The sequence below is a fragment of the Sinohyriopsis cumingii genome, chromosome 14, assembly GCF_028554795.1.
Source record: "Sinohyriopsis cumingii isolate HCF-2022 chromosome 14, ASM2855479v2, whole genome shotgun sequence".
Taxonomy (NCBI): domain Eukaryota; kingdom Metazoa; phylum Mollusca; class Bivalvia; order Unionida; family Unionidae; genus Sinohyriopsis; species Sinohyriopsis cumingii.
This window is the reverse complement of record NC_142974.1, coordinates 97,521,844-97,535,629: the sequence shown is the minus strand read 5'-3', so window position 1 is coordinate 97,535,629 and position 13,786 is coordinate 97,521,844. Positions and strand designations below refer to the sequence as shown.

The 13,786-nt window shown below is 34.4% G+C and overlaps 1 protein-coding gene across 1 annotated transcript in view; it reads right to left on the bottom strand.

The window, feature by feature from the left end:
• Positions 1–13,786, bottom strand: part of LOC149784454 (MFS-type transporter SLC18B1-like) — a 145,349-nt gene that overhangs the window by 47,818 nt on the left and 83,745 nt on the right. Inside the window, exons 6-7 of the mRNA XM_089932529.1 lie at positions 11,243–11,311; positions 688–778 (exon numbers count right to left, since the gene is read on the bottom strand). Of these exons, the coding sequence (XP_089788655.1) occupies positions 688–778; positions 11,243–11,311 (160 nt within the window). The remainder of the gene's footprint in view (positions 1–687; positions 779–11,242; positions 11,312–13,786) is intronic.

Genomic DNA, 13,786 nt, shown 5'->3' with positions numbered 1-13,786 from the left:
AAAACAGTTCTACTAAAATGTCTAAATACACTCATGAATTACAGCACCGTAATACTGAGAAAACAATTTTACTAAAATGTCTATGCATACTCCTGGATTAAACTACTATTTATCTAACTTAGTGTGTGCTACACAAAATTACTGCACATTTATTTTTTGAAAAATCATGTTATAAATAGAATTTTCCTGGCAATAACTTTACATAAAATTTATGAAATTCTTCAATTCATGTTTATTTCAAAGTGTTTCTTCACCTTCATTTACAAAATCAGTACAAATCAAATAAAGCATACAGGCATAAAGCCAGCTCTTTCTAAATAAAAAATGCAAACAAAAATAAAAATAAATGGACAAGTGCAAAAAATATTCAATATAATGGCCACTCTAACTTTTGATGTAGTTTGTCACTGATGTGACAACATATAGTGCCTTATAGCCCTTATACCTTAGCTTTCCCTCCTGTGGGCAGAACAAGGGAACTTTTTCAGGAAAAAAGGGTCACTTACAGTTATTTTCATGGACAAAGAAAGAACAAAATGAAAATTTCAGGACCATTTTGGGGGATTATTTTTCTTTTTCTTTATAAAAAGGGATAAAGAATTCTTTTGTCAGAAAACAAGGGAACACTGACCCCCTTTCCTTTCCCAGGAAGGCTCACTGTGGGAGGTCAATATAAATTTGTCTTACGATCAACATTCGGCATAAAAGCAGCTACGGACAATCCGGTCACAAGCACCATACTTCCCAGAACAAAGAATGGCAAACCAAATCCTCCCAGCTGAAAGAGTGATGCAAACAATATAGAGTACCTGTGATGCTTATTCTGTGTAATTTTCCTGATCTATTTTAAGATGACTACTGAATTCTATCTGTAAGAAGACCATATTTGCTTGAACATTCAATCACATGAAGAAAAGAGTTTAGTTTCTACACAATTAGCTGTATGTTTTCATGGTTTCCATATGTGGGTGGGGTGTAATTCCCTTCTACCTTCTGTCAAAAGTGAAATTTTCAATTTTCAAGAGGAAACCTGTATTTTAAATAAAAAAAACACCAGTAGATTACTCTGCCTCCATAAACAATGTGTGATAAATAACTTGTTAACACATTAACCCCTGGAGGTTTTTGCCATTTTTGCCTGAAAATCGAGTAGGAAACACATTTTGAAAGCTATTTCTGCATAGACTCGAAAATACCAAATCCATGGTCATCTTTCAATAACATACTGCCTAGTTGTGTTAGAAACATCGTTTTTCGTTGGCTATTTGACTCGCGCATGAGCAGAAGGGTAAAAGTTGGACTTGTTTTTGGTTTTTGTTGTTGTCTTTTTTGCTAAACGGAGCCATTATTTTCATATGGAGACCACTCTTTATTCCAAATGCCCATCTCTTTCTACTTTTTGCAAAGGCTCATCTGTCTGTTTGCAGTTCATACCAGTTTGCCTTAGATCTGAGACCAAAAAGTCTAAAATCCGGACACAAAATGGGATTCCGACCACGGGCGAATTTTGCATAAAAAAAAGTCAGATCCAAAAAATGAGGTTTTTTTATCTGTGTTTTGTAGTGCAACTAGATATTCCAGATTATTTGGTATCATTGTAGAGCTACATCTGTCTACCTTTCTATAATACCATCCACTTTAGTGTATCATGCATGACCATGACGCTACAGAGCTCAGCAGTAGGCTACTACCTCCTGCCCCGTAAAGTCGTCGCTAGGGGTTAATGTGTTAATTGTGCACACAAGTACATATACATTTTCTAAGCAGATAATTTCAATGCAAACCAAAAATTCAGTGTCACATATTTCATTATAAAACTAGACTGTCTGTTAGAATTCTTTTTCTTCACCCTTTCCAATTTAAAGACAGTGATTTTCAAAAGGGCACTAAGGATCAAGTTACTGTATAAAAATATATTACTGTATTTTATTGTACTCTGTGTTTTTTTATTTAATACATCTCTCTTTCAATGTCAAACGGTATTCATTTTGATAAATTATTACCAGAAGGATGCTAAAATTAGGATTATTAATTACTGAAATGTGTTTATATTCAGGGTTAATTACTGCAGCTTTAGTTTTAACCTTAACTCTTTGATCTCCCATCTGTATTTAGTGCCACTGACCTTGCCAAAGTGAAAGTAAATGTACACTATATCGGATAACTGGTAAGACACAAAAATCATAAACTTAGCTGACTGCCAAAGTCTGGAACTTTGAGTATGGTTTCTTGGCTCTGTTTTAGACTTGTTCTCAAATAAGTAATTCGAAGGGGTCTCATCATCAAGGAAATTCTAGAGGCCAAATTTTTCTTTGTTGTTTTTTTGGCATAATTTAAGTTGTTTTCTGTACACAGATAAAAGATAAACATATTAATAATCACTTAGAGATCCACTTATTAGTATATTAAACATCATCACAAGATATCACAGGAGTTGGTTTGTATGTCACTGATCCACTTGATAATACAGAACTTGTAACATGCAAGAATAAGGCAGTAAAATGTCCAAAACTCTATGTGCTGGGACTTGCTTCAATTTGGACACGTTTGGACTTGGGTATGTTTTGGTTTTGACCATTTACAATAATGCCACCATTATAAATGAAAAACTGAATGTAACCATCTAAAACAGAAATCAAAATTTTGATCATTCGCAGCCTCTCTAAGAGTGACATGTAAAGAAAACTGAATGCATTATTAACTAAAACTTAATGCATAATACCAAACTTATGTGCTTAAAACAAGACAATCTATGTAAATTTCATTAGATCCAAGATCTTCATAAGCAAAACTGATAATGTCACAAGAGTGAACCCCTCAGGTGGCGCTATATAGTTTCGCATTTTGCATAGGGTTAGGATTTTAAAGAAAACGAATTTCCCCGGCTCTCCTCACTGGTTATAATGGCTATTTAAAAAAGACCTTGTATATCTTAGGTATAATGCAAAGAACCTTTAATTCCCTTTATTTTGGTGTATGATTGATGGGTGTACTATGGGTTATAGAGTATACAGCTTGGCCTTACTTCAAATGTGCACCTTTCAAAAAAGTGCTAGCTCTACTTGGTCATTTTCACTTCCTGAACTTCAGAGGTCAATTGTATAAAAAAGAGCCGATAACTTTTTTTACATTTTATATATTTGGTAATTCATTCATTGCATTTTCAGAAGCTGGTATTGTCTAGTCTGGCAAAATTCATTTTCCCTATTTTAATAGCTGCTATGTATAGTGTACTTTAGACTAATTCATGCTGATTTTTTAACACAAGGGAGCAGCCATTTTAGTTAGCAGTGTGCTTAAATCATGTAAAATTTCCAAAAGTACAATATCCAAAAGAAATATCATCCACATTACATTAATGTAGCATAGAGATATGCCAACATTCTCTCCACTGTGCATGTTTTAAATGCAAACTACTTCACCTTATATACGTCACTCTCTCAAACGTACATATTATCTGGTGAATGCCACCATAAAGAAGATATAGGTATTATTTTTGTATGATTTAATTATGTTTATATGGCTGAAACATTTAAGTCGCAAGCATCAAAACAATCCTTTTGAATAATTCTCCTGCCTTTCCCCCCACAGAACAGTATTTATGAGTGTCAGAGTCTCTAACAAGTCCAGCCTCCCCCCCCCCATGATAAAAGTGAGCTATTTTAAGAATGCACATTACATTTTGTAAACATAGCAACCAATGTTATGCTGAATGAAATGAACATGAAACTAGCCAGAATTATTTCGGAGAGATCAACAATGAATTTTACAATTAGAAAAGGAAGGTAACTCATCAGGTTCATAAAGGTCAAAGGTCAAAGTGTAAAATATTTGCCTATTGTTTAATACGGAAGAAGCGAATTCACTTTCTCTTCATTTATTTTTTTATTTCATTGCAAATAAATGAAAAGAAACATTTTCACCATATATTTCTGTCACTTATTGCAACAGTTTTAAATTTAAGTTGACTCTATTCCTATATTCTAAGACTTCTAATTTCCCCATAATTAAGGTCACTACTCACACAAACATACCTCATGGCAAATTATGTAAGCAAGAGAAAAATGATCATAATTAGCTTATTTTCATGCTTAACATCAATATGAATGTACCATTTTATTCAGAACATCATACATAATTATATGAAAATAAAAAAAAATAATTGCAAACATTTTTATATTTTCTTTAAGGTGGCGCTATACAGTTTTGCATTTTGCATAGGGTTAGGATTTTAAAGAAAACGAATTTCCCCGGCTCTCCTCACTGGTTATAATGGCTATTTAAAAAAGACCTTGTATATCTTAGGTATAATGCAAAGAACCTTTAATTCCCTTTATTTTGGTGTATGATTGATGGGTGTACTATGGGTTATAGAGTATACAGCTTGGCCTTACTTCAAATGTGCACCTTTCAAAAAAGTGCTAGCTCTACTTGGTCATTTTCACTTCCTGAACTTCAGAGGTCAATTGTATAAAAAAGAGCCGATAACTTTTTTTACATTTTATATATTTGGTAATTCATTCATTGCACTTTCAGAAGCTGGTATTGTCTAGTCTGGCAAAATTCATTTTCCCTAATTTAATAGCTGCTATGTATAGTGCACTTTAGACTAATTCAGACTGATTTTTTAACACAACGGAGCAGTCATTTTAGTTAGCAGTGTACTTAAATCATGTAAAATTTCCGAAAGTACAATATCCAAAAGAAATATCATCCACATTACATTAATGTAGCATAGAGATATGCCAACATTCTCTCCACTGTGCATGTTTTAAATGCAAACTACTTCACCTTACATACGTCACTCTCTCAAAAGTACATATTATCTGGTGAGCGCCACCTTATATATAGTACTATAAGAGTTATATCCCTTTATCCGTGTTGTGAAATGTTCACTTTGAAGTTTATTCCTTTCCCAATAGAGGCACACAAAATAAAATGTCAGTCACTTCAGTTATTAATTATTCCACATAGATAAATGGTGATGATGCATAAGGCATACATGGCCGTAATGATAAGTGATACTGATACACAAAGCATACATTGCCATAATGATAAGTGATACTAATGCACAAGGCATACAATGGCAGTAATGATATGTGGTAATGAAGTACAAGGCATGCATGGTGGTAATGATAAGTGGTAATGATGTTCAAGGCATGCATGGTGGTAATGATAAATGGTAATGATGTTCAAGGCATGCATGTTGGTAATGATAAAAATGGTAGTGATTTTAAAGGCACACATGGTGGTAATGGTAAGTGGTAATGATGTACAATGCATGCATTGTGGTAATAACAAGCAGTAATAATGTACAAGGCCAGCATTGTGATGCACAATGCATGCATGGTGGTAATGGTAAATGGTAATAATGTACAAGGCCAGCATTGTGATGTACAAGGCATGCATGGTGGTAATGATAAATGGTAATGATATACAAGGCATGTATGGTGGTAATGATAAGCAGTACTGATGTACAAGTCCTGCATGGTGATGCACAGGGCATGCATGGTGGTAATGATAAGTGGTAACAATGTATAAAATATGCATGGTGGTAATGATAAGTGGTAATTATGTACAAAGCACACATGATGGTAATGATAAGTGCATGGTGGTAAAGATAAGTGGTAAGAATGTATAAAACATGCATAGTGGTAATAATAAGTGGCAACAATGTACAAGGCATGCATGGTGGTAACGGTAATGCACTTATGCATGCATGACAGTTCATTCGAAGAAGATAGTTATGATCTAGGTGCATTTTGCTGATTCACTTCCACAAGGAATATTAGTAGAGAAATGACAATTTCAGGTACAAACTATTCTTTTTATGCATGTTTTGACCTAAAGGACAGCTTTTCACTTATTATGGAATGTGTGCATATTATGCCAAAACCAGAGTTTTGTTTGGATATGTAGTGCAAACATCTCATTGCTCATGTGCAGAGTGGCCATTAAGTGAACACTTGATATTGCCAAATAATACAGAAATTAGGTGTAAAGTGACCACTAAGCAAACACTTAATATTGGCAAATAATACAGCAATTAGGTGTAAAGTGGCCACTTAGCAAACACTTAATACTGGCAAATAATACAGCTATTAGGTGTAAAGTGGCCACTAAGCAAATACTTAACTTTAGCAAATAATATAGGAATTAGAAGTAGAATGGCCATTTAGTCAATAATTCACTTTGGCAAATAATAAAACAGTTAGGTGCAGATTGGCCATTGCGTGAAAACTTAACTTTAGCAAATAATACAGCAATTAGGTGCCAAGCAGCCATTAAGTCAACACTTAGCTTTGGCAAATATTACAGGAATTAGGTACCAATCTGCCAATTGCCATGAAGTAAACATATTGGCAAATAGAACGATTAGGTGCAGAGGTGTCATAAACTCATTAACCCATGGAGATATTTTTCATTTTTGCCTGAAATGCAAGTAGGAAACACATCTTGGGGGCTGCTTGTGAATACATTCAAATAAATCTGCATCCAAGAGATTTCCATTTAGCCTGATGACTGTGACTTTCATTGGCTATTTCACTCACAAATGTGCAGAAGGGTAAAAGTTGGAGGGTGTGTGTGTGTGCTTATTGGACCCATCATTTTCGTGTCCTAGCCATTTTTTAACTTGAAATCCCCAACTTATCCTACTTTTTGCAAAGATTCTCTTGTCTGTGTGCAGTTCAGACCATTCTGCCTTATCTGAGACCCAAAAGTCTAAAATCCAGACACAAAATTTGATTCTCACAACAGGCGAAATTTTGGTGTAAAGAAATTCAGTCTCAAAAAATGTTTTTCCCTCTGCATTTTGTAATGCAAGGAGAAAGTCTAGATTATCTGGTATCTTTGTAGAGCTAAGTCAGTGTCTACTTTTCTGTAATACCATCCATTTTGTTGTGTCTTAAATGACCTTGGCGCTACAGAATTCAGAAGTAGAGTACTAACTCCTGATGGACAAATGTGGCACCAGAGGATAATGAGTTAAGTAAATACTTTAGCAAATAATATAGCATTTAGGTGCTGAGTTGCCATTATGTGAAAACTAAACTCTGGCAAATATTATGGCAATTAGGTGTAAAGTGGCAATTAAGTGAACACTTAATCTTCGAAAATAATACAGCAATTAGATGCAAAGTGGCCATTAAGTGAACATTTAACTTTGACAAATAATACACAGATTGTTTCAGACCATTAATAGAATGAACCTCATACACCCTGATATGTTGTGTATTATATGCAATGACAGATTTAGTGTTATATATTGTTGTTGTTGTTGTTGTTGTGGAGTTTAACGACATTTTTCAGCACATGATAGGCTATGCATGGCAGCCAGTATTAATGGTGGAGGAAGAACCCAGGAAGAACCACCGACCCATGAGAAGCTACTGGCAAGCTTTCTCACATACCCACATTGGCCGAATCAGTGTTATATATAAAGATAGAGTTAGTGCTATGAATGAAGACAGATTTATTATGTATGATCAGATCTAGTGATATGTATGATAATGTATGATGACAGATTTAGCGCTATGTATGATGACATATCTAATGTTGTGTATGATGACAGATCTAGTGTTATGCATGATGACATATATAGTGTTATGTATGATGACATATCTAGTGTTATGAATGATGACAGATCTAGTGTTGTGTATGATGACAGATTTAGCGCTATGTATGATGACATATCTAGTGTTGTGTATGATGACAGATCTAGTGTTGTGTATGATGACAGAGCTAGTGTTATGTATGATGACAGATCTAGTGTTATGTATGATGACAGATTTAGCACTATGTATGATGACATATCTAGTATTGTGTATGATGACAGATCTAGTGTTATGTATGATGACATATCTAGTGTTATGTATGATGACATATCTAGTGTTTATGAATGATGACAGATCTAGTGTTGTGTATGATGACAGATTTAGCGCTATGTATGATGACATATCTAGTGTTGTGTATGATGACAGATCTAGTGTTGTGTATGATGACAGAGCTAGTGTTATGTATGATGACAGATCTAGTGTTATGTATGATGACAGATTTAGCACTATGTATGATGACATATCTAGTATTGTGTATGATGACAGATCTAGTGTTATGTATGATGACATATCTAGTGTTATGTATGAGGACATATCTAGTGCTGTGTATGATGACAGATCTAGTGCTGTGTATGATGACATATCTAGTGCTATGTATGATGACATAACTAGTGTTATATATGATGACAGATCTAGTGCTATGTATTATGAGATAGCTAGTGTTGTGTATGACAGATCTAGTGCTATGTACAATGACATATCTAGGGCTGTGTACAATGACATATCTAGTGTTGTGTATGATGACAGACCTAGTGCTATGTATGATGACAGATCTAGTGTTGTGTATGATGACTAGTACTATGTATAATGTGGTATTTGTTCCAATGCTTTAGTGATAGTATTACCATTCTATGATCTGGTTTCCATCCAACTGATTATTTAGAAAAGTAAATTTGTTTTCTTTCAGAAAACTATACTAAAGAATTTTACAAGATGACAGTATTTATTTCTGCACAATTGTTTTAAAATTAATTATTAATTGACAACAAGCCTACTTAAAGCCTTAAAGTCCTGGAGGATTTGTTGTTGTTGTTGCTAATGTCTTTCTTTACTGTATTAGACTTGAGCTTAACACACATGCCATGCTATAAACCAAATGGTGTGAGGGACTGATATAGGGTCTATAGTACAGGCCCTGGGGCAATCATTTCATTATAAGATTTTTGGCAGGTCCATGAGATAAGCTTTCACACCTTGCTTGTCTTGTGTTTTGTACCTATAGAGTGTTCAAACAACTGGGTAAACATAATGACCAAACAAGCTTAGTCAGTCTACTACTTATTCAACAAAGAAACAATATCTATAAATTAGTCTAGTCACCCCAACATCTTTACTGACTGTCTAACAAAGAAACAATATCTATAAATTAGTCTAGTCACCCCAACATCTTTACTGACTGTCTAACAAAGAAACAATATCTATAAATTAGTCTAGTCACCCCAACATCTTTACTGACTGTCTAACAAAGAAACAATATCTATAAATTAGTCTAGTCACCCCAACATCTTTACTGACTGTCTAACAAAGAAACAATATCTATAAATTAGTCTAGTCACCCCAACATCTTTACTGACTGTCTAACAAAGAAACAATATCTATAAATTAGTCTAGTCACCCCAACATCTTTACTGACTGTCTAACAAAGAAACAATCTGAAAACTACAAACTGCCTTTGAATTTTACTTTGTTACAGTGTTTATGTGGCAGTATAATGGAAATACAAAACAAGGACAGGCTGATATAATGATACTTGAAAATTTCTATGACCAGTCCAGTTGCTCAGGGTATGTGCCAGTCAAAAACTTTTGATCTACTGGGCATGTCCAGCAAATATAGCGACTTCAGGATCTCAGATACACATGTATACAAACAATTTCATCAATGTCTGTCATCACTTAATGCCCTCAAAGAACAGATTATATGATCACTGCTGTCCATTTAATATTTAGTGATCTACACCAACTAGGGTCTATTCATTGGGGGCAATACAGGCAAAAATAATTGCTTCACTGCTTGTCTCTTCATCCACATACAAAAAAAAAATCCCACTGACTCTACCTTTTTTTTAAATGTCAATTTCTTCACATCCACAAACTCATTTTTGGGCTATGGAATGCTTTCCTCTTCTGAATGCAAAGTCAATTCTGTTGTCTTTTCAATGCTCAAACTCAATGTCAATTATTTAAACATAGCATTTTTACGCTTTTGTATCAACTTTGGGTCAACTTAATGACTATCTGTGTCCATAATTATAAGATTCATGCCAAAAATTCACATATATAGCTAGAAAAATGGAATAAATTATATATTTGCAGCCCAATGATAAGAAAATTATTACCTTGTGGAGAATTAAAAGCTACATTCTAATGAAGGTAAGTCAATTTCATATTCCATCCTGTAAATGTAGGAAGAGTGCACTTTTCCATTGATATATGTCATTTGTTTTTTATTGTAAGTGATTACTGATTACAAATAAGAAGCCACACAATAACTATAATAAATGGAGAAATATTTAAATATTTCATTAAAGTTCAATGAGTATTTCCTATGTTTTGTCTCAAAGATTTAGGAAAAGCTGTTTTAAGTACTCCTTTGAACTCTCTAAATTCTGACCTGTCCATATTTCTTTCCTCTCCATTTTCACTCTGCACTATTCTACTGGGGAAGAGAAGTCACTTTGCCCCTTCTGTTGGAGTTCATTGTGGACCCTGATAGACACTGATCTGCTTGAACATTATGTCCATTTTCAACAGTGATAGACCTTGATCTGCCAGTGCATTATTTCCACTGTGGACACTTATCAGCCAGTGCATTATGTCCATTTTGGACCCCGATCTGCTAATGCATTATGTCCACTGTAGACCTTGACAGACCCTGACCTGCTAGTGCATTTATGCCAATTTAGAACTGTGATCTGTCAGTACATTATGTCCATTTTGGACCCTGATAGACCCTGAGCTGAAAGAACATTAAGTTCTTTTTTTTGGACCCTAATAGAACCTGATCTGCTAATGTAAAATATCCACTGTGGACCCCGATTTGCCAGTGCATTATATCCATTGTGGACCCTGATAGGTCATGATCTACCAGTACACATGTCCATTGTAGACCCTGATAGGTCCTGATCTACCAGTACACATGTCCATTGAGGACCCTGATAGGTCCTGATCTACCAGTGCATTATGTCCATTGTGGACAATGATAGATCATGATCTACCAGTACACTATGTCCATTGTGGACCCTGACAGATCATGATCTACCAGTACACTATGTCCATTGTGGACCCTGATAGGTCCTGATCTACCAGTACACTATGTCTATTGTGGACCCTGATAGGTCCTGATCTACCAGTGCATTATGTCCATTGTGGACAATGATAGGTCCTGATCTACCAGTGCATTATGTCCATTGTGGACACTGATAGACCTAATCTACCAGTGGATTATGTCCACTGCGGTCCCTGACAGACTTGATCTGCCATTGCATGTCCACTGCGGATGCTGATAGATCTAATCTGCCAGTGCTTGTCCAGTGTTGACCCTGAAAGACTTGATCTGCCAGTGCATTATGTTTGCAGTTTGAAAAGCATCATTCACAGGTAAATTCAATACATTTTGTCCCCTACCTCATACAATGCTCCTCCTATGGGAGGACCAACCATCAACCCCAGACCACTAAAAGTCTCCAGGGAACCCTGTAACAGAGATAAAGAAACACTATGTTATTGGAAATACATAGGGATTATGTTATTTTGATCCAGACATGTTCTGCACAAAGCACTGATTATGAAGCAAACTCTTAGACCATAAGATCAGGATTCTGTCTACAGAAGATCAGCTTTAAAATGTGATGGAAACTAAAACAAGTGGGAATTGTGTTACATATGACAACTGAGAATTTATATTAATATGTGAAAACTTACTCGAGGAATTATTGTGGTAATTTTCCTTTTTATTATTCTGTCAAATATTACCATCACTGCAACAAAATCCAAAGGAGATTTGTACTTTAAGGTCTCATCATTAACCTAAATTTGAATTGCCTCCCCTGACATAAAAATTACCAAGAACAAACTATGAATTAATATCCTTCTAGCAGGTATGACGAATACCACAGGAAAAGTGTAGTTTCCTCCATGCCAAATTACTGTAATATTTAAGTGTCAGCGAACATATCAGTATAATAATTAGGTGTCGGAGAATATATGTGCATAACATTTAAGTGTCGGAGAACATGCGATTGCAAATTGAAGTGTCAGAGAGTATACGATCGTAATATTCAAGTGTTGGATGACATAAATGATAATCATTAAATATCAGACTTTTTTATTTTACGGAAAAAATCAAAGAATAAAAGAACTTGCATTAGGTGATGAAATAAATCTTAGCATTTCAAGATTTACCAGTGGTTTTAATATATGTGTAAATATAATTTCAAGATTTACCAGTGGTTTTAATATATGTGTAAATATAATTTCATGTACGATAACATGGACAAAGAAAAGCATGCTCTTTCAGGTTTTATTGAGAAAACTATGTTTTATTGAAAACTGAGCACATAATTTATATAGATATAACATTGTCAGGACAATGTCTTAAAACTCATTAAGTAATATGGGTATCATTTTACAGACAGCTGTCAAATTCTTTTCATACCTGACAAACCTCACACTAAGTGTTGGGGGAGGGGTGAAACTCAAAATTTGTTTAGTGGGTTCCACAGGTGGCCTGTGTGCACAATCCAAATGAAGGAACATCATACAATTGAAAATAATTTATTTACTCGTACAAGCTAAAAAGAATGATGAGTTTCAACTCTGAATAAAACAAAATAAAATGATTTCTCCAAAGCATTTAATAAACTTACAGACATAAACTAATTGGTAGACTTAGCATTGTCAAATACCATCATGCCTAAACTCATATAAAAAACAAATTGGTAGACTTAGCATTGTCAAATATCATCATGCCTTCACTCATATAAAAAACTAATTGGTAGACTTAGCATTGTCAAATATCATCATGCCTTCACTCATATAAAAAACTAATTGGTAGACTTAGCATTGTCAAATATCATCATGCCTTCACTCAGATAAAAAACTAATTGATAGACTTAGCATTGTCAAATATCATCATGCCTTCACTCGTATAAAAAACTAATTGGTAGACTTAGCATTGTCAAATATCATCATGCCTTCACTCATATAAAAAACTAATTGGTAGACTTAGCATTGTCAAATATCATCATGCCTTCACTCATATAAAAAACCAATTGGTAGACTTAGCATTGTCAAATATCATCATGCCTTCACTCAGATAAAAAACTAATTCATAGACTTAGCATTGTCAAATATCATCATGCCTTCACTCGTATAAAAAACTAATTGGTAGACTTAGCATTGTCAAATATCATCATGCCTTCACTCACATAAAAAACTAATTGGTAGACTTAGCATTGTCAAATATCATCATGCCTTCACTCAGATAAAAAACTAATTGATAGACTTAGCATTGTCAAATATCATCATGCCTTCACTCAGATAAAAAACTAATTGGCAGACTTAGCATTGTCAAATATCATCATGCCTTCACTCACATAAAAAACTAATTGGTAGACTTAGCATTGTCAAATATCATCATGCCTTCACTCACATAAAAAACTAATTGGTAGACTTAGCATTGTCAAATATCATCATGCCTTCACTCGTATAAAAAACTAATTGGTAGACTTAGCATTGTCAAATATCATCATGCCTTCACTCGTATAAAAAACTAATTGGTAGACCTGGCATTGTCAAATATCATCATGCCTTCACTCGAATAAAAAACTAATTGGTAGACTTAGCATTGTCAAATATCATCATGCCTTCACTCGTATAAAAAACTAATTGGTAGACTTAGCATTGTCAAATATCATCATGCCTTCACTCGTATAAAAAACTAATTGGTAGACTTAGCATTGTCAAATACCATCATGCCTTCACTCACATAAAAAACTAATTGGTAGACTTATCATTGTCAAATACCATCGTGCCTTCACTCATATAAAAAACAAACTGGTAGACTTATCATTGTCAAATACCATCATGCCTTCACTCACATAAAAAACTAACTGGTAGACTTTGCATTGTCAAATATCACCATGCCTTCACTCGTATAAAAAACAAATT